This window comes from Poromitra crassiceps, assembly GCF_964638095.1.
Source record: "Poromitra crassiceps genome assembly, chromosome: 21".
Taxonomy (NCBI): Eukaryota; Metazoa; Chordata; class Actinopteri; order Beryciformes; family Melamphaidae; genus Poromitra; species Poromitra crassiceps.
Window position 1 is genome coordinate 27,224,008 of NC_139638.1, and position 21,826 is coordinate 27,245,833.

The 21,826-nt window shown below is 44.1% G+C and overlaps 2 protein-coding genes and 1 pseudogene across 5 annotated transcripts in view; all 3 read left to right on the top strand.

Moving 5' to 3' along the window:
• Positions 1–1,035, top strand: part of LOC310795371 (splicing regulator ARVCF-like) — a gene marked incomplete at both ends in the record, with an annotated part of 33,329 nt that extends 32,294 nt beyond the window's left edge. The window contains one exon of the mRNA XM_083657404.1: positions 943–1,035. Within this exon, the coding sequence (XP_083513530.1) occupies positions 943–1,035 (93 nt within the window). The remainder of the gene's footprint in view (positions 1–942) is intronic.
• Positions 1,036–4,842: 3,807 nt separating this feature from the next.
• Positions 4,843–6,987, top strand: LOC310795372 (bone morphogenetic protein 10 pseudogene; annotated as a pseudogene). The gene is made up of 3 exons: positions 4,843–5,000; positions 5,095–5,438; positions 5,921–6,987. The product of its transcript is annotated as a bone morphogenetic protein 10 pseudogene (transcript).
• Positions 6,988–13,208: 6,221 nt separating this feature from the next.
• LOC310795635 (mothers against decapentaplegic homolog 4-like) lies at positions 13,209–21,826 on the top strand. Of its 3 annotated transcripts, none has more exons than XM_083657717.1 (11): positions 13,209–13,455; positions 14,242–14,527; positions 14,642–14,816; positions 14,976–15,032; positions 15,114–15,317; positions 15,857–15,967; positions 17,173–17,223; positions 17,356–17,539; positions 17,718–17,886; positions 18,723–18,861; positions 20,143–21,826. In XM_083657717.1, the coding sequence occupies exons 2-11, from the start codon at positions 14,288–14,290 to the stop codon at positions 20,352–20,354; spliced, it is 1,542 nt and encodes a 513-aa protein (XP_083513843.1). In that variant the 5' UTR covers positions 13,209–13,455; positions 14,242–14,287; the 3' UTR covers positions 20,355–21,826. The 3 variants fall into 3 exon arrangements, with proteins under 3 accessions (XP_083513843.1, XP_083513845.1, XP_083513844.1); XM_083657719.1 differs by having other exon boundaries at positions 15,003–15,032; XM_083657718.1 differs by lacking the exon at positions 13,209–13,455 and adding an exon at positions 13,679–13,815.

Genomic DNA, 21,826 nt, shown 5'->3' on the forward strand with positions numbered 1-21,826 from the left:
TAGAACATTTCACTCGGACCAAAACTAAAAAAAAACATCGAAAAAACATTTTCTTTAAACCCGCATTTTTAACGTTTTGGTCCCAGTGAAATGTTATGCGATCTCTCCTGTTTCTAAATATATCTGTACCGTTTGGTTTGAACCAGTAAAACTATTTTTACACGCATTTTACCAAATGTGGATGGGAAAATAAATGGCGGATGAAAATCTCTGGTACAGTGCTGAAGCAGGAAGTAGGCGGTCACTTTGCCTCTCTATACACTCTTGATCACTGTGAAATATTGGTTGCGCTTGATATAAAAAACAAGCTTCATGAGAGTAAACTTTCCCCTGTGAATACAGTCTAGTTATACTTAAAGAGCATGGTGCAGGTGCGAGACCATATCTCACTACTATAACCAGGCGGCCGGCGGCTCCGCGGACAATTGCCCAACTGCGCATACGCGAAGCGCATGCCAGTTAAGCGGGCGAGACCTCGAGGGCAAACCAACGAGGCGCGGTAGAAATTAGCGCTGGTGAGCGACGGGCGCTAGAAAGGAGCGCACACACATAGCTGCATCTAGACTTGTTTCTGCAAAGCAGCTAGCTGGGCCACACGTGCCTGAAATGGAACTGCCACCTGTGATGTCAGGCCAGCTGGGCCAAGCAGCAGATCCAGCAACAAGTGATGTCACAGGTGGACAACATCCATTTAGGATGCCAGCTTTTTCTCCATATTTCTGCCTTGGGGGGGGGGGGGGGTATTTTCATATTAAACATGAGCCCAAAAAGTAAATTCATTAAAAAATTCAACCTGCACCATACTCTGTAACTGGTGGCTGCTGACAAGTTTTGCTATAAGATTGCTTGCTCAAGTGAAGTGATTCGTGTTCATCACAGCTGTCAGGGTTTGTGCAAATGTTCTAACAGCAGCTGTTTGCATTTTTTTGTTTTGGACCCCAGGCTTTTACTGAAAGAAAACACTTTATCCGAGCTGGTAGGCCCGCGGTAGGCCTGGTGGACAGCAAACCTCCACCGCTCGATTCCTGGGTCTGAAGGTGACACCAGGTTCCCGGCCAGAGCCCGCCTCAATCCTGTACAGACACTCTCCGCTGGTGGCATGTGGATTTGTTTCACTGCATCATTCTTGTACAGATGGAGAAAAATAATATTCAGTCTCCTTATCTTAAATAATTTTCTTTTGTTCGCAGGAAATAATGGCGTCAAACATGGACATTTATTTATTTACTTTACGGAGATTATTTGGGAGTTGGTTCGGATGGATATTGACAGTTATGACGATGTACTTCTGAAAATCGTAATGGATAACGTATACGAGGAATCCGCGTGACGTCACGACGACGGCAAACCCGACTTCCGGGTGGACTCTGCGGCGTGTGGGTGTGCGCCAAACAAACGTTCATATCTTCAAAACGATACATGACATCGCTTATATTTGGACATTCTGAGTGAGAGCAGAAGTAACTCAAGCGTTTGATGTGTAATATAATGCGTGTCGTGGTAAAGTTGTGTGAACTGTCGCAGTTTTTAAAATGTACACCACACAGCTGGGGCTAGAGTGAGCACTCAGAGCTGGCTCCATAGGGTCCCATTGCCGTTTCCCCCCGGAAACGCGGTTCGTTTACTAAAATGCTGCTCGGCCTCGGCGGATCCCTCGTATTGGGATCTATATTTATTAATTATGGAAATTGTAGTGAATCTTGAATGGAAAGAATGTCCAATTTTACTCCTACACAAGGATGAGTGGATTTCTATCATATCTAGCTTCTTAAACTGCGGATGAGGGCCTACTGTACATCAGGCCGTGGGCCTGTTTGTTGGGAGTCCATGGCTCCTGGGTTGAAGAAGTTTGTGAACCTCTGATATAATGCAAGAAATGTTTTTGGTCACTGTTTGAGATCATTAGGATCATTAGGGTTGTGGTCATCAAACACATACACACTCTTTGAAATTCACATCCTTCTTCTCTAGATGGACTTGCCATCAGGTTAGACTGTGCTATTTTATTGCGTTTGCATCAGCCAATTGTGCATATTCCTTTTGTTTCACGATAGGCAAAATGAGATTGTAAATGTGTAATAAAAGATTGTTAATATTCTAAATGAAGGTATTTATATTGTAATATTTATTGTAATACTCATGTTATTTATTAACAGTTGTAGATGTTGTTCTCCTGTAAACAAGACAGCAGTGTATTAGCTAACACCAATAGATCCTAAATTCAATCAAACGTAGCTTTGCAGTGGTCCTTTTTGCATTGCCATGTTGAATGGACAATGGAAATAAATGATGCCCATAATTTCTCATTTTTGCTTGTTTACTCCTTTTTTTTAATCACTAATGACTAATTAACCAATAATTACTTCATCATTACATTGTTACATTAAATTTCACTGTTGAGTTGACCAACACGCCAACGCCACAAATTCTGTAATGTATTGGAGAAAAATGCTTTAGGCTACTGTAATACATGGAAGAAAAGTAATACATATAGGCTACACATACAGAGTTTAATTGAGTAGCCTTTACAGGCATTTACTCATTCAGTATGAAGAAGTTATGCATATTCCTCCTTCGAAAGCCTCTACACCTATTCAGACTGAATCCAGAATACGTTTATGATGCTCCAAAGCATGTGAAGTTCTATGCAAGGATAGGATCCCATTGTTCAAATGACATGAAACTGATAACTATGATTGATTGTTGATTACATTATTGCAACATACATTTTCATTGCCACCGATTGAATGTTTCATGACAGACTGTATTGTTTCATAAAACAATACATGCTTTGGTTTGCAACGCAACGCATGACACTTTCATTGTAAGTAACGCAATGACGGAGGGAATTTTGATTTCAAAGGTGTGTGTGTGTGTGTGTGTGTGCGTGTGCATGTGCGTGTGTGCGTGCGTGCGCGCACACGTGAGTGTGTGCGTGCGTGCATGTGTTGGGGGTGTGTGGAACAATTCGTACAGGCCCAAATCCTCAAAAAGGGCTTTAGTTTTTGAAATACCCCTACCCAAGTAGAACAAGACATGACCATGTTTTTCTCTCCATAAATTCGTTATATAATTTATAGAATAAAATTATTTATTCATAATATTTATACAATAACCATAGGAAAGCCAATGCCATACTGTACATCAACCTGCATGCCCTATGTCTCTAGTTTGTGGTTGTAAAGTTTCATGAGGCTGTGATTATCCTAGAGGTCACAATAGGTCATTTTATACAGTGAGGTCAAGTTTCAGAAATGGTCTCACTCACTCTGTGAAATGGCTACTATGGTGACTACCATCATCATCACACATGACAATAAATTTTATTTTTATTTTATTTAACCTTTATTTATACAGGTGAATCACCTTGAGACCTAGATCTCATTTTCAAGTGCGACCTGTGCTCAAATGTGCTCATTGACTCTCAGCTTTCCAGTCCTACCAAATGTATGCAATTCCAAGACTGTTTAGGGACCCCAGTAAGCAGACATATTCAAATAGAATAGTCGAAAATAGCATTTAGTCTCTACTGCATGCATTTTATTTGACTTTTTCTCTCAAAAAAACTGCATGGGATTAGCATAAGGTTAGCATGTCTGTAAAGTTGTAGTAAAGTAGTAAAGACTTGTGGGTGCCGTAAAACCCATTCCCATTCAGATATGTTGAGAGGTCCAAGGAAGGCAAGATTTTGGTGAGTGAAAACTTTTCCCTCGTCAAAATCTTGCCTAACTTTGGAGCGTTGTTGAGCCCCCTTCCCGACAAGCTAGCATGGCATGGGTTGGTAAACAACCATAGACAGGAAACCCAATAATGTACACAACTTGGACAGTCGTCTTTGTGTGAGTGAGTGAGTGAGTGAGTGTGTGTGTGTGTGTGTGTGTGTGTGTTTGTGTGTGTGTGTGTGTGTGTGTGTGTGTGTGTGTGTGTGTGTGTGTGTGTGTGTGTGTGTGTGTGTGTGTGTGTGTGTGTGTGTGTGTGGGGGGGGGGGGGGTCATTTTTGCCTTTTATTGGATAGGACAGCAGGCAGACAGGTAAGGTGGGGACAGAGTGGATGATATGTGGCAAAGGACAGGGGTCGGATTCAAACCCGGGTCGGCCGCGCAAAGGGCTAAGCCTTTGTGGTACACGCTCTAGCAGGTGAGCCCCCTTGGACAATCACTCTCTGCGTAAGCTGCTCATGTAAGATAAGGATCTATAGGATTCTATGGCAAACCTGGTCCAATTTGTCTGGGGCCATCCATGCCTGGTTTACCAACCAGCACACAGGACTGACGTCCCCGGGGGCCCTGCACCAAGGGCCCCAAAGCTGTGTGTAGATGAATTTGCTTAATTGTACATTTGTTCTTTCACACAAAATGTGCATACCATCATGGCTTCCTCAAGACAGCCTCTTCACTGCCTACAAATGTTTGATCCAATCCAAGATGAGAAAGCAGAACTATAGATATTGGGATTACACTGACCTCTTGTGGAGGCTGCGTAGCATGAGTGACTAGCTTGTTGAGTACTAATTGATTGACTAGGAGTTTAACATTTCCATTTATTCCACCCACACATTTTGTGTAATTGTATTTTTGTATTTTTGTTTTGTTTATTTATGTGAACATTTCACTCATCTCCAAATGTATCACTATTATCTAGTTTGATTTCAATGTGTACATAGAAATTGGGGAGATGTCACGCTCGTGGAATTTGGAAGTCATTGTGGCGACAAAGGCCAATTTCAGAAGTGGAAAATCCAGAAAAAGGCGCACAGGGAAAAAAAGGAGATGAGTGGAATTAGTGAATAGTCATAAGTCCCTGGCGGAGAGAGAGAGAGAGAGGAGGGCCCAACATCTCAACATGGTGACATCTCCAAATGTCAGCACAGCACATTGGACGACACGGGCCTGCCCTCACAAGCCAAATCACAAGATCAACAAGGGCAAAACAGCCCCCGACGCCAACCTGTTGTCCTTTAAGGAGAGACCCTACCAGTGGAAAGGTCGAACCGTTCGCAGGTGTCCTCTCCTGAGGATCCGATCGTATCTCCTTATCTTGACACTCTTTGGATCTAAATCCCTTGTGTTCCGCTATGACTGTTTCGGTTTTCAGCAGACTTGGGTGTATCTGCTCTCTGAGTGTCCTGCTTCTGCTGTCGGCCGGTCTGAGCCTGAGCAGCCCCATCACGTCGCCTGAGAACCGTCGCGGGGCCTCAGTCGGAGTCGGTGGGGATGTTCTCGCTAATCCGCTACTTGAGCAGACTGACGTGGATGCACAGGAGCTCCTCGGCCAGTTTCTGTCCACACTAGGCCTCACGGAGCAGGGGCCCCAACCCGGGCCCCTCGCTGCCCAGCAGGACCCACCAGAGTACATGCTGGAGCTGTATGAGCGATTTGCCACTGACCGCGCTGCTGTGCCCGGCTCAGCCGACATTGTGCGCAGTTTCAAGAATGAAGGTACACACTTTTTTTTTTTGTCTAAAAGCTACCAAAATCCTGCAAATATTATATATATTCTGTGAAGACAATTTTAATTTCTCAAAGTTAAAAATGATGTGTTCAAACAAGCGGAAGCAATGAAATAACTGAGATGATGTTTGATATTCAGGAATATTAAGGGAAAAATGTAATCGTGTCAACAAAATTGGGGTACTTAGTGCTCATGAACAGTCACAGTGATATTTCAGTGTAACTACAGGACCAGAAGCATAAAAGCGTTTATACCGTTATGTTTGCAATAATGCTACTAATGAACTTTAAGTTTTGAAAATGTATTGCTACTATAGTTCAAACAAAACAATCATAATGCTTTCTTTAATAATAACACATGATAGTGTTGAAGATCTAGATCGACTTATCTTTTTGACAAAAAATATATATAAACAGATAAGTCATGCCAAAACAATTGAGACCCACCCATATTGATATTTTAATTTCAGATGCCTCCCCCTACAGTGTGACGGCCAGGGGTGTGAGGATACACCCCTTGCTGTTCAACGTCTCCATCCCGCACCGCGAACACGTAACAATAGCCGAGCTCCGCCTTCACACCGCGGTCCAGAGGGCCCACGCCGGCCTTGACCGCAAGGTGACCATCTACAAAATACACGAGGGTGTTGTCCGGACAAAAGAGGCGGGGACAGAGGGGATCAGGGGGGATAAGGAGGAGGTGGTGGAGACGAAGGACTTAGAGGAACTGGGGACAAAGCGTATCCGTGCCAAAGATAACGGCTGGATGTCATTTGACCTGACTCGTGCGATTACGACGTGGCAGAGGTCGGGGTGTGCGACACACAGACTGGAGGTTCACGTCGTCACTCTGGAGTTCGAAGAGGAGGGGGCCGCCGGACTAGGGGTCACCACCGCAGGAGAGGGCGAACACTCGCTCGACGTCGATATTGACGGGAGCCTGGAGGAGGGGGAGCGCGGTGCGGTGATCGTTGTATTCTCCGATGATCAGAGCAGAGAGCACCGACGGGATAAGCAAGAACTCCACCACCAGATGACTGAACACGAGAATGACCCTCCTGAAAATCGCGAGCAGAGCCAGCAGGCTTCCCGGGGGCACGTTACTCAGAACAACGGTGACCAGAACGCTGACGGGAAAGAGTCGGACAAAGAGTCTCTTCTTCCGCCGCTGCGGTCCAACCTTATCTATGACACGCCTCCGCGAATCCGTCGCAATGTTAAGAGCGAGCCGTGCAAGAGGACCCAGCTCTCTGTGGATTTTAAAGACATTGGCTGGGATTGGATCATCCAGCCGCTGGCCTATGAGGCGTACGCGTGCAACGGCGTGTGCTACCCGCCCATGACGGCCGAGGTGTCGCCGACGAGACACGCCATGGTGCAGAGTCGCCTGAGCCTTAAGCGTCCCAAGAGAACGCCGCCCGCCTGCTGTGTGCCCACCAAGCTGGAGCCCATCTCGCTCCTTTACTACGATAACGGGGTGATCACTTTCAACCACAAGTATGAAGGCATGGTGGTGGCAGAGTGTGGCTGTAGATAGTCCTGAAACTGATGCTATTCAGACAGAGCTAAGAGACTGAACTGATGGACCCTGAGAAGTATTTCAACCAATGGCATCTGAGAAGACAACTCTACTAGACTACTGCGTATCTGATACCGACATAAACATCAATACAACCAATAAACAATCATCTATCTATCTATCTATCTATCTATCGATCGATCTATCGATCTATTGATCTATCGATCTATCTATCTACTGTATCTATCTATCTACTGTATCTATCTATCTACTGTATCTATCCATCCATCCATCCATCCATCTATCTATCTATCTATCTATCTATCTATCTATCTATCTATCTATCTATCTATCTATCTATCTATCTATCTATCCATCCATCCATCCATCCATCTATCTATCTATCTATCTATCTATCTATCTATCTATCTATCTATCTATCTATCTATCTATCTATCTATCTATCTATCTATATATCTATCTGACCATACTGTCCATCTGTCTGCCCAGCCGTCCATCTAACTAAAGTATGAAGAGGTCTGAATTTGGTTGTGCATGCAGGCAATGAGATGGACACGAATCTGTGCAATGTGATGTAAATTAGCGCAATTGTTACGCGGCTGCATTAAGATGCTATTAGTGTAGAACATAAAGCCCTATGAAGCTAAACAAGTAATTCTTGTGAAACTTAATGAACAAAATGTGTTGTTTTTTCTGTTTTATTTATCCAATTGTGTTTTTCGTGTTTTTGAATGCGCTATCTGATTTCATGTAAATGAAACACACAAAAAAGCTCTTAGTGCTGCCAAGAGAATGCCTTAATCCTGTCATCTTGTACAGAGCAAAGGACAAAAGACAAGACAAGTTTTGATCCCAAAAATACTACATGTTGTGCAATCTGTTTGAGCTGAAGTTTGAGTGAAGTCCATAAATTGGGCATGCCTGTCAAAGGGAGACTTGTGGGTACTCATAGAACCCATTCTCATTCAGATATCTTGAGGTGAGAGGTCAAGGGACCCCTTTAAAAATGCCAAAATTCAGCCCAACTTTGTGTGTTATTTAGCCTTCTTCCCAGCAAGTTAGCATGTATGGTTGGTACCAATGAATACATTAGGTCTTCTAGTTTCATGTGATACCAGGCTTAAAAAATTAGCCCACTAAAAGGCAATGATGTCGTCCGCAGACGTCCAAATAGTGGCGGGGACAATTTTAGGTCATCAGAAAAGTGGTAGGGACATGTCCCCACCATCCCGATTACGCCCATCCAGAAAACTGGTAGGGACATGTCCCCCCCGTCGCTACCATAAATTCCGCCCATGGATGTTTCCTAAAAACGATAGATTTGCGCGCAGCTCTCCACACTGAACTCTTGCCTCGTTATAAGGTAACGGCAGTGCCGGCACCCCCTCAGCTCCCTCATCCCTCTGGCGTCACATGCCTGGCGAGCCTCTCACCGCTCCCTGCCATGGTGGTAGTGATAACAAGGTGTCAGAGCCTGGAGTCTTGTAGACCATCACTCAGGATGAGTGGGGCAGCGTTTAGGGGAGAGGGTGGTGTCAGATTCCTGATCTCCGACACCAACACGCTCTATTGACAGTCCGGCCAACGGGGTCGCTCGGTGCCCCTCTGACCCCTCCCACTTCCTGTTTCTGACGCGGGCATGCCGATGCCCCTTATCAAGGCCATGGCAACAGCACCAAATGGAAAAAAAAAATCGTGTCACATCGTCACCTAAGCTTCTGCTGTTCACAGTCGGAAGCAGATAACAACAATGGAATAACATTGTGGAATCGTATGAGTTAAAGGGGTCGAAGCGCTAAAACACGTTTTTTGACATGTTAACTGATAGTACGTGTTGTTTGAGATAGACGACTATAAAACTGTAGGCATAACCTCCACACTGCCAATGTTTTAGGAGTTACATTGACAACTGCCAATGGAATGGATGTTTTGCAGCATCTTACTTTAGTCTGACTCCTCGTAATCAGAGTCCACTCCCTCCCAGATTTGCCAATTTAAAGTTATAATCCATAAGATTTTCATCTAAATAAATGTATCTGATAGTGAGTTAACACAATGGTGATTGAGCCTATGGTCCATTGATGGAAGCCTTTGCCTTTTTAGTATTGCTGCATTTATGAACTTGGTGTCTGTGGTGACACAGGGTAGGCGGAGCTAACACAATAGACTCACTTTGCAGGTTACTGTAGGTTCCTGACAACTCTTGTGTGAAGTAGGATAACAAGCTTTTTTCCGATCTCTGCTAGCATTACTACGGCCGGACAAACTGCCTCATGTGAGATTAGTCAGTCACATGTCACATAAGGATCTCAGCTGCAATTGCCACTCATCACCATAGGTGTCGCCCAAGAGAACAAAACTGAAATATAACTTTAAGTGTGCATATCAAATTGCACTATTATTATTATTTTTCTTTTTTTACCAATATTCAGTGAAGAGAAAATGCAACTGAATACTGTTTTATTGAATAGTTGTGTAGAGGTCCTTACACCAGAGGTTCTCAAATGTTTTTCAGTCAAGGACCCCTTACAAGATAGAAAATATACCGGGGACCCCTCATTCTGATTTGTGATTTTGCGCTAAGCTTAATTGTTTCCACGGTAACGTGCTTGACTTTTAAATTGATAGGTTTGTTAGATTAGAATGTAATGCACCATTTTAGATTTAAAGCATGAAATATTTTTGTTGAACTATGAAGCTTTTGCCAAAAATAAAAAAGTTGTTATTTTTATTTTCCTGAAAACTTTTCGCGGACCCCCTGGCAAAGTGCCACGGACCCCTGGGGTTCCCCGGACCCCCATTTGAGAACCACTGCCTTACACAATATGTACATTGTGAGTATCATTCACTTAAAGCCTGGCGTTCAACTGTCCTCTCAAGTGTTGTCCTCATTTTGTGGCTTTTTGGGTTCTATCCAGATCTTCTTTTCACTTATGGCGGTGAAGATTTGTATATTGGTGAAATAGTGCAAGTACTATAGTGATAATAATAACATACATAACAGATGTTTTTCATTGCATCTTCAAAACCCACCAGAATACACCTCAACAAATAAAGGAATGCATGACAGAAGAATGTTACAAATGTCTTATTTGGGATGAAAAATGTGTCACGCTTGAGAGGACAAGGGCGCTTGGGCTGTTCTCATGTTTTTGCTGTAGGAACAGTGTGTAAACAATAGTACAGAAAACTATTAGATTAAGTTGAATGTCTCTTATCAAATAAAATACGGTAAATAAAATGTAAGCCATAAGCCTGTTTTCCACCTGTGCTTATATTATCATTATTCATGTTCTCTGTAGGTGAGCACACTACTGTTCTTCCATGAATGATTTTTTATCACAGTGTGCCTGCTGAGAGAGAGAGAGAGAGAGAGAGAGAGAGAGAGAGAGAGAGAGAGAGAGAGAGAGAGAGAGAATCACCAGATTTGTTCACTCATCAGAATCAGAATAGTTTTATTCGGCTCAAATAAATTCGACAAAGTGACAGGTACAAAGTCCAAAGTTGGCAAAAATTACAGTTATCAGAGATGGCAGTTTTAGCTAAATATATACATGGTACTGAGAGTATTAACATGCACAAGTTATATGCATGAATTCCATTGTATTGCACATGTTAACTGTATAGGGAGGTGGGAGGTCCAACATAGTTCAGCATTGTTTGATGTGTGTGTGTGTGTGTGTGTGTGTGCGCGTGTGTGTGTGTGTGCGTGTGTGTGTGTGTGTGTGTGTGTGTGTGTGTGTGTGTGTGTGTGTGTGGGGAGAGGTTGGAAGTATCAGAGTCAGTGGGGGGCAGGGGGCTTGTTTTTGAGCCTCACAGCTATGGGATAGAAACTGTTCAGGTAGTGTGTCGGTTCTGGTCCTGATAGACCCGTCCGGAACCTTTTGCCGAGTGGAAGTCTTTGGAAGAGATGGTGAGTGACCATGATGGGAAGGGTCAACGATGATCTTCCCTGCTCGCTTCTTGGTCCTGGAGTTGTACCTTTCCCCGGAGAGATGGTAGGTGGCAGCCAATGATCTTCTTGGCTGACCGTATGATCCGCTGCAGTCTGCCTCTGTCCCTAGCGGTGGAGGCGACGAACCAGATGGTGATCGACGAGGTGAGGATGAACTCAACGATGGCTGTGTACAACTGGACCATTATTTTCTGCTGCAGTTTGACCTTCCTCAACTGCTGCAGGACGTCCATCCTCTGCTGGGCCTTCTTGGTGGTGGCAGTGATGTTCTTCTGCCACCTGAGGTCCTAGGAGGTTGTTGTTCCCAGGAATTTGAATGACTCCACAGAGTCAATTGGAGAATCACACAGGATGGGGCGGACTCCTGAAGTCTACCAGCATCTCCACAGTTTTCAGAGCATTCAGCTCCAGGTGGTTCTGGCTGCACCAGGAGGCCAGGTGGTCCACTTTCATCCTGTAGGCCGACTCGTCCCCATTGGTTATTAATCCAATGAGGGTTGTATCATCCTCAAACTTCAGGAGTTTGACAGAAGGGTGGCTCGAGGTGCAACTGTTGGTGTAGAGGATCAAGAATTCAGGAGAGAGCACGCATCCCGGTGAAGCTCCACTGTTGATGGTCCGGGGCTTGGAGACAAGCTTGCCCAGCCACACATAGTGGTTCCTGTCTGTCAGGAAGTCAGTGATACACCTGCTGAAGGTGGCTCAGGCACGTTCAGCTGGGACAGCTTGTCTTGGAGAAGAGCTGGGGAGATAGTATAGCAGAACTGAAATCCACAAACAAGATCCTGGCATAGGTGCCAGGGGATTCTAGGCCGTTGTTCACACCTGGTGCTTAACATAAGCAGAACTGAAGCTTGAGGCAGGCTCAAGCTTAAGCTGACGACAAGAAGCCTTTTCTTTTCCTCCGCACGTCGCTCGGCGCACCTTGAACCCGCCCACAACTCCCATTGACTTCATGGCCTGCAGCTTCACGCTTCACGTGTCACGCTTGGAAAATAGGACTGAATCCTGAACGATCGCTTGAGCATGCGTTGAGCAAGGCACGCGCTCGGCTGGTGTGAACGGGCTTCGCCTGTTAACAAGGACGCTGAAATGAAACTTGTGGGTTCAGCGTAGGTTGAGCGTTGCTTCGGCGTATGGTGTGAACGGGCTGTAGGTGTTGGAGGATGTATTGTAGTCCCATGTTGACTGCATCGTCTACAGACCTATGGCTCTGTAGGCAGACTGCAGTGGGTCGAGGTTGGAAAATGGGGGATCTTCTCCCTGGAACTGTTTTGGAGCGAAAACTTCCTGCCTTCACCTCATTCAAACAAAAGCCACCTGGACCTAGGCTACTATACAATGGGCAGGTGATTTCAATGGTGTGATCTCACCTGCGTTATATAAACAGCTGTTTACAGTGTTCTGCTTCTTTACAACCTGTTTTGCTGCCAGAAAAGGGGATTTTTTTTTTTTTAGATGCAGGACTCACCAGAGATTGCACCCTACAAGACGACTTCGTCAATGTAGAGAACTCGTTTCTGCACGGCACGGTGAGTGTATGTTGCATTGTGGGCATGCTCGATATCACAGCAACACATGAACACAATAATATGAATGTACCGTTATGTAGCTATGCGTTGCAAACGCTTACTGCTTGGCAAATGACACGCTGAACAAAGCTCTGACTGCAATGGAGAGCGTGGTTTTATGCTGTTACTATGGTATATGAAGGTTTTTTCCAGCCCAAGGACACCTTGGTTGATATAGATTCCTACAATTTAAAATAAAAATATGATGACATATGATATGATAACATTCCATCCAATCCAGAAAGCAAGGAGTAAACAACGCGTTTCGCATATTGCTTCATAAGATTTGCTTTGTAAAAAGTCAAAAGTAGCGTATTAGTTATTATTGCCTATTAATGCTTGGAGTTTACTCATTATTATTATTATTATTATTATTATTATTATTATTATTATTATTATTATTATTATTATTATTATTAAATTGTTCACAAACTACTTTTATTTGACAAAAATTGGCGGACCCCTGCAGTATCTCTGCCGACCCCCTGGGGGTCCCGGACCCCCTGTTGAAGACCACTGCTACAACAGCAGCGCCACGCCTGGCAGCATTTTCATGCGCGCATGCGCAGTTGAGTTTTAGCGTGGTGGTGGGCGGGTGGGCGGAGAGGAATTTTTTGTTTATTTTCTTGACCAGCTAGCTTGTAGCGTTAGCTGCATTGTTAAAAACATCAAATTTCGCCAAGTGCAATACAATGGACAGATAATGAAATGCGCGCCGTAAGCTATATGCAAAATTGGACCATTTGTTGAGCTAGTTAATGTTGGCCATCAATAGTGTATTTTATTTAGATCATCAGAGGAGACTTAACTAGCGTTAGCGAGCTAGCGTTAAGTTAGTGGATGCAATAACAACAACAAGGTTACCTAGCTAGTTTACGTAGTCCAATCTACTCGACGTCGCTAAATTACATCTGCCGCTGCCTCTATACAGTGTGGACTGTAAGTCTGTAACTTCAGTTTTTGGCTAACATAATCCCCCCCCCCCCACTATTATGTTCGAAAAAGGTGACGAAAGCTAACAGCTAACATTAGCATGTACATCACGCCCAAATACAGCTTGCTATAGCCAGTCCCAGTGTGGCAAATGGGATAACGTTGTATAATTGGTCAAGGTGCACTGCATGAAGTAACGTTTAGGCCACATCAATTCGCGTTGAGGCTAACTGTACAGTAAACATACCGTTTAGTAAGATAACTGTTTAACATCCTCTACACCCGTTTAACAGTCAACCCAATACACAAGAAAACATGCTAGATTATATTTTTGCATGCTGCAAGATGTGCTGCTTTTTGGACGAGGTAACTTACAATGTCCTGAGATGTAACGTTCACAGATGATGATTAAGAAGAGTATCTGCATGCATGAATTTCAAGCTTAAATGCAAGTCTTTAGCAGCACACTACTAAAGCAAGATCTCATTCGCTGTATATTATCACATAAAGCCAGGTATGATGACATCATGGCATAGATGACAAATACAAAGAAGACATGGCAAACACATTTATCTGGAGAAATTGTGAAAATTGCTGGTAAACCGGCTAATCAGCAGCTGTTGGCAGTGGCGAGTTTTACTTTCCTGACCTAATGTCAAATGTGAAATATGTTTGCAGATTCAACAGAACTCACAGTCGGCTGCCACTGTTCTTTCGTATTTCAGATTGCTACTAAAGCCTGTGCCACATCATTCCGATAGCAGTTTAATCGTGACATTTCCTCTGCTAAAGGACACAACTGGAAATCCTCCACTCGATTGAAACTTGAGGAGCAACCATGTCAATCACAAACACTCCCACGAGTAACGACGCCTGCCTCAGCATTGTGCACAGCCTCATGTGCCACAGGCAAGGAGGAGAGAGCGAGAGCTTCGCCAAGCGCGCCATCGAGAGTCTCGTCAAGAAGCTGAAGGAGAAGAAAGACGAGTTGGATTCCCTCATCACAGCCATCACCACAAATGGCGCCCACCCGAGCAAGTGTGTGACCATACAGCGCACTTTAGATGGACGCCTGCAGGTAGAGTGGTTAATAATATGCTATGCAAAACATGTTCATAAAAAAAAAATCAACATAAATGCACTAATCACTATATCTCTTTCACTTTTCTTTCACGTCCTCTCTTAACTCAAGGTCGCAGGGCGCAAAGGCTTTCCGCATGTCGTTTATGCCCGACTGTGGCGGTGGCCTGATCTACACAAGAACGAATTAAAGCACGTGAAATACTGCCAGTACGCCTTTGACCTGAAAAATGACAATGTATGTGTCAACCCGTATCACTACGAGAGGGTCGTTTCCCCAGGGATTGGTGAGTAGGCGTCACCGTTTTGTTGCACTAGATTTGACTACGTCTCTTTGTTTTCGACTCTTTGATGGCTCAAATGTTTCACTTGAAAATCCTACAAGTCGTGTTCTCATTTTCCCTTAGAATCGATATCTAAACTTCCTGTTATTGTTTACTCACCAGGTCTCTCCTTTGCTTGTATTCCTACAGATCTATCAGGACTGACCCTTTCGAGTTCAGGTCAGGAAGCGTTTCTCTTTGCTTTTGTTGGTGTTGTGGAATGTCCGGCGTCAATCCTAACAGTGTCTGTTGCTCTTCTAGGCCCACTGTTGGTGAAGGACGAGTACGACTTTGATCACCAGCACTCTCACTCCAGCTCAGAGGGCCACCTTCAGACTATCCAGCACCCCCCGCTGAGACCAGGTCTCCAGGAGAGCTTCAGCACCGCGGCTCTGCTCCCCCCGCTGGAAGGAGGCGGGTCATCCTCCACCTCTGCTTTCTCTAGCCTCACAGCTGGACCCTCAAGTGAGACTACATCCTCACTAGGCAGTTTCATTTCAATTTCCATGATTTCATTCAAAATGTCATTTTTGGCTTGAAATACTGTCAAATTAAACCTGACAATACATGTATTACTGTTCCAGATTCAGATTCATTTATTAAGGACTGCACAACAAAGACGGCAGAATTTGCTTTCGGTACAGCAATTGTTATAGCACATGAATATTGTGTCAGCATAAGACATTACAGTACATAGACAGACATAGCACCATAAATACAGAACATTCAACATATACTGTACATTGCTGGAGAGATATACAGTGAGATTTCAGAGGTGAGTGGAGTTCAGAAACCTGATGGCAGTGGGGAAAAAACTGTTTTTGAATCGGGTTGTTTTGGTGGAAATTGATCTATAGCGCCGTCCAGAGGGCAACAGTTGGAACAGGTGATTGGCTGGGTGAGATGGGTCAGAAACTATTACTTACTTAAAGAGGTCACTCGACAGATTGATCTTCAAGCTGACAGTAGTTTGGCAACAAATCTTCTTAAATTAATATTTACAGATCCTGCGCCCAACTGGAGCAGAAACGGCAGCTTCACCCCCAATGTGCCTCAGCACCAGAATGGCCATCTACAGCATCATCAAGCCATGCCTCATGCAGGCGGCCATTACTGTGAGTGGGTAGCCTCAACACAACTCGCACATTAAGCCTAGCCTGATATCAGACTGAATTGTCAATTTGTTTCACTCCACTTCCATCTTCTAGTCTGAGATTGCCCCCTGTTTAAGCAATTTCCAAGAGGGGAATCCTGTAGGGGAATTCCATTTTTCCCTAACCAATCACTAGAGACCACCAACATATCGGCCTGATTCAAACGTTAGTTAATCCAGTCGGGAGAAGGCACAAACAAATAAACAAAAACGTCTCCTTTTTGAATAATGCCTTCAAAGCCGAGTATGGTTCAGATTTCAAATTGGTACTTTTAATTGATTTAAAACAGCAGCGTCTATCTCATCTATGGCGGCAGCAGCCATATTATCCTTGGCGCACTTGACAACAACATTAGTCCCACCCAGAGCCGTATAGATAGAAGAGTCGCGACATCTCCAGTCACTCCAATGGACCAGTTTTTTACTCTCAAGAGTTCCAGGAAGTAAGGTCCTGGATTAAGCAGCACTGTCGAGTTGCAGCAAAATGGACAGTTTGTGTTGTACTCTGAAAGGGTTTCCCCCCCCTTGAATCAAATTGTACATTATCAGCTTTATTTTAGCATGCAAAAGTAGCGCGAGACCCATTCCTGGCTGTTCATTGGCTAATGAGTCTCGCATTTTGGTCCTCCGCTGGCGCCACTCTCTCTCTAGAGGACACTAGTCCCACCTGTTTCGCTGTTTGACACTGATTGGCTAATCTCTATTCCTGTGGGAACTCCTGCTAGAATTTTCTAACTTGCTCTTCTTAGAGAAATAAGCTCCAGCCTGAACTGATTTTCTGTTTGTCCAAACGATGATCTCAAAAGGCCTTTTCCGAGATGTTCTTTATGTATCATCATCAAACATTATATCATTTCTTTGTTGAAGCTTCTGTCTATTGTGCTGACTTTTCATGACTCAGCTATTTTCCAGTATAAGTACGAGACAAAATAATGATCCTTGCTCCTACGATTTTGATGAGCGATTTGTGTCATTTTCCGTGAACATTTAAAATCTACGGAAAAATAACTAATTCAAAGTCTTTAATATTTAAGACGTTTCCTTTGCAGTGCTGTTACTGCAATTTTCATTTCTATAGTCGGTGTTCATTTCTTAATAGCAAATCAGATCTTGACTAACTGATTTCACTGAATTTGTTTTTAATTAATGATGGGATGCTCTTTGCAGGGCCAGTTACCAACGAGATTGCGTTCCAACCTCCCATATCCAATCACCCAGGTGAGTATCTAGCTCTAGTCTAGATGGTAGACAATCCACATATTTAATCTTTAAATTCTCGATAAAGCACGCAACTGGAACATGATTCGTGGAACCCATTTTGATCTGAGGTTGCGTGTTGTTTTGTTCTAGCCCCCGAATACTGGTGCTCCATTGCCTACTTTGAGATGGATGTCCAGGTCGGAGAGACGTTCAAGGTGCTCTCCACCTGCCCCATAGTGACGGTGGACGGCTATGTGGACCCCTCAGGGGGGGATCGCTTCTGCCTGGGTCAGCTGAGCAATGTCCACAGGACAGAGAACATCGAGCGAGCCAGGTACTCAGCCACATACATCCCCATCTCCAAATATAGTACATCCAATGTACACATTTAATGTGCATCTCTAGTGTAACGATAATGTCTGTCGCTTCTCACATCATCACCTGCATATCAACAGCAGTAATATTCATCTCTGCTCCTGTCTGTGTTTGTTTACCACCTTTCTGCCCCCCAGGCTCCACATCGGCAAGGGCGTGCAGCTGGAGTGCAAAGGCGAGGGGGACGTGTGGGTGCGCTGCCTGAGTGATCACGCCGTGTTTGTGCAGAGCTATTACCTGGATCGAGAGGCTGGACGAGCCCCCGGAGACGCGGTTCACAAGATCTACCCCAGCGCTTACATCAAGGTGAGACTTGCAATACCATCCTCCTCTCATCTAGAAAAATCAGTCCAAAATAGATATTGTCAGAAATATCTTGTTGTCTTGTGCCCTGCGACATGTAAACAACCACAGAAACTGTGTCTTGTGCCCTGCGACATGTAAACAACCACAGAAACTAAGTGTGTCTTGTGCCCTGCGACATGTAAACAACCACAGAAACTAAGTGTGTCTTGTGCCCTGTGACATGTAAACAACCACAGAAACTAAGTGTGTCTTGTGCCCTGTGACATGTAAACAACCACAGAAACTAAGGCCGTGTTCACATTACAGGCAAATCCGATTTGCTGATAAAGTCATTAATCATCATTATCTTGATTGGTTTCCCAAATCTGATTTGGGAGTGTGTCCGCACTGCCACAAATCTGATTTTCAAGTCGGATCTGTGTGTCCAGACCTAAACAGTCTATCTGCATGGGTTGCTATGGTAACGACGTGGGCGTCAGTAAATGCGTACGTTGGCGACGTGGTTTTCCTGCACATAAGCATTTAATGACGAGTTGCGAGTGACGTTCAAATCAGATTTGGTGGATCTGCGCGTCCGCACTGAAGACACATCAGTCAAAAGCACATTTGAAGCAGATTGGAAACTCCCTCCATATGTGGTTTGGGACAAGTGACACAAATCAGACTTGGAGCGTCCAGACTCATAAAACCAATCTGGATAGAATCATTAATAGGTCCTTAAAGTTCACAAATCAGATTTGGCCTCCTAGTCTGAACATGGCCTATGTGTGTCTTGTGCCCTGCGACATGTAAACAACCACAGAAACTAACTGTGTCTTGTGCCCTGTGCCCTGTAGGTGTTTGACCTGTGGCAGTGTCACAAGCAGATGCAGCAGCAGGCGGCCACAGCTCAGGCAGCAGCTGCAGCTCAGGCAGCGGCGGTGGCGGGGAACCTCCCGGGGCCGGGCTCAGTGGGAGGCATCGCTCCGGCCATCAGTCAGTCCCTTACTGCTTATTTCACTGCTCTCATATTCCTCCACTATGGGGACATTCACACCAAAAGCGTTTCTTTCAGTCAGAACGCTATGAAAATCATGTCGAGAGCGCGCTTCCATTGTGCACAAAACACAGCACACGGAGCGTTTTTTTTTTACGCTCCGTTAGTTTTCCCCTATATATATATATATATATAATATATTAGGGCTGCACGATTAATCATATTTTCATCGTCATCGTGATATGAAAATGCACGATGAACACATCGCAAAAGTCACGTGTTATCGCAAAAAAATATATATATATATATATATTTTTTATATATATATATATATATATATATATTTTTTTTACAGTGCACCTGAACCCAACATGCAAAATACCCGCTTAATAAGTGTCCAAATGTCATTCTGGCCAATACTCCACTTCTGTTATAACATTTCAGTCTGGAATATGGAATATCTTTCAATAATCGTTATGACTAAAAGGCTAAAAGTAATCTCATGTGTAAGAAATGACTGTCCTACATTGAAGTAAAAATGTAAATAATTAACTTGTTGGTTTTGGATTTTTTTTTAGCTTCAAGAGTGCATTTTTGTTCGTATGACCCTCAACACAGGCTTTGAGAATCCCGTGCCACTTACTGATACGTATGCTTAAATGAACACACTCATATTGCAAAATGAATTTAGGCCCTCGCTGTAATACTTCAGAAGTTGAATTTGAAGTTCAGCATTAATACATTTGTCATTTTTTGTCTTAGATTTACCTTTGTGTGTTATTGCAATATAAAACTACATAATTGAAAATCGATTCTAGATTCTGGAATCGAGAATCGTTGGAATCGAGAATCGATTCTGGAATCGGATAGTGACCCCAGGAATCGGAATCGGATTGGATCGTGGCTTAGCCGGATCGGAGCACCCCTACCCATTAATATTTTTGTTTATAGCATTTATTTATTTATCGCAGGTCATATCGTCATCGCAATATTGAACAGTGTTATCGCACATCGCAGCTTTTCCTCATATCGTGCAGCCCTAATATATATGCTGATATTCAGCAGTAGTGACATTGCTTCATTGTAAGACACACTATGCAGTCTAGATGTAGCTCAGTCGTAATGTGTGACCTGATGTGAATCTGAGTGGGAGGTGTGCGTGCGTGCGTGCGTGTGTGTGTTCTGACCCTTGAGGAGCTGCTGTGTGACTGTAGGGTTTTGAGTTTTGACCTAATAGCGCTACACTGATCTAAACCGTCTGTATTTCCCCCGCCCACCAGGTCTGTCTGCGGCTGCGGGCATCGGGGTGGACGACCTGCGCAGGCTGTGCATCTTGCGGATGAGCTTCGTGAAGGGCTGGGGCCCCGACTACCCACGGCAGAGCATCAAAGAGACGCCGTGCTGGATCGAGATCCATTTACACCGAGCGCTGCAGCTGCTGGACGAGGTTCTGCACACCATGCCCATCGCTGACCCTCACCCTCTCGACTGAGCTCGAAGGCACGGACTGTCAAAACGAAAAGAAAATCAGACTCTGTACATTGAACCGACCGCTCCACCGACAGGCTGGAGTGCCCACTGAGCACTGCAACCGCGGGCTGCTTAGTTGAGTCGGATGTAGGAGCAGAAAGACGGACTTGAACCCTCCTTCACTGGCTCTCCGGTGCTGATACAGCCTCATGAGTGTTCTCAGATCAGATCAGGACGTTTATGTAAAATCACCTTATTAATTATTCCTGCTCTTGTAAGGTGTAAATCTTAAGTGATTTGTCAAGGGCTGAGAGTCCTTGTTTGAAATCCCAACCCCCCGTTGAATAGTTCCTAACGTTTTTAATTAATTGAGGAGTATTTGAAAAGCCCATTTTAACTGACCTTCACTCGTCCGCCCTCAGCAGGAGACCGTTCTTTTGCTCTGTCACTACACGTTATGATGTGATGTTTTACAAAACCTGAACTTGAGGTTTATTCCCATTATGATTTTTTTTTATTTTTTATGAAAAGGCAATCACACGTCTGCTGAATATCTCACTAATGTAATTGGACAGCCGGTTCTGCACAGCTGTTGAGCGGGCGACGAGCTGCGGGGCGAGGTCGCGCGGCGGCCGAGCTGCGTCTGCGAGCGCACGCAGCGTGCGAGGGACGCTAGAAAAGAGCGCGCAATATTTCTATTTGGTCTAATTTGTATTATTAAAAAAAAATCTATTTGATCAAAACAGACAAGCTCATGGTCTAATTTGTATTCGTCATTGTCCTGAATAGACGTCCATAGTGTCCAGTAGCACTTTATTAATTTGCTCAACCTCTTCAGTATTTTGTCATATTATCCATATTATCTCCTAGATGAGAAGTTTGGCTAGGGACCTTGGCGAGATCATAGGAACACGTGGCTTAAGATGCATCACTCACTGTCCATTTTGTTTTGAGTATTTTTTGGACGACGCTCGTGACATTCTAGACAAAATAGTCGAGTAAAGGCAAACTGTGAGAGGAAGTGTAAGCCATATCGATGCCAAATGTACCCTATGGAAGTCATCAGACTGCAGTCATGTCATGTCAGCGTTGTCGCCTGTCATCAGACTGCAGTCATGTCAGCGTTGTCGCCTGTCATCAGACTGCAGTCAGGTCAGTGTTGTGTTCGTCGTGTCGCCTGTCAAAACGTTTGAATGATCAACTGAATCATTTCAGTTTGTGCTCAGCACTATTGACAAAACACGATTTCAGTATTTGGGTCTCCAATGTCCGTTTACCTACAGCAATTTATACTGTTTTTTCTATCCTTTACAGTGAACACCTCTGGTCACAATTGAAAATGCTGAAAGAAAAAAAATGCTGTACAATTTCAGGAAAAGCAAGTGCTTGTTCTTTATCCTAATCATCTTTATTCTACGATGTATGTTCTACTTTCTGAATACATAAGTGCGTTTGAATGATGTTGGTGTTTATATGTATGAAATATGGTTGAAT

Coding starts and splice junctions, on each gene's coding strand:
- LOC310795635 (XM_083657717.1), top strand. CDS start 14,288: ATGTCAATCACAAACACTCCCACGAGTAACGACGCCTGCCTCAGCATT. Junction 14,817..14,975: donor GGTCGTTTCCCCAGGGATTG/GTGAGTAGGCGT, acceptor TTTACTCACCAG/GTCTCTCCTTTGCTTGTATT. Junction 15,968..17,172: donor TCATGCAGGCGGCCATTACT/GTGAGTGGGTAG, acceptor TGCTCTTTGCAG/GGCCAGTTACCAACGAGATT.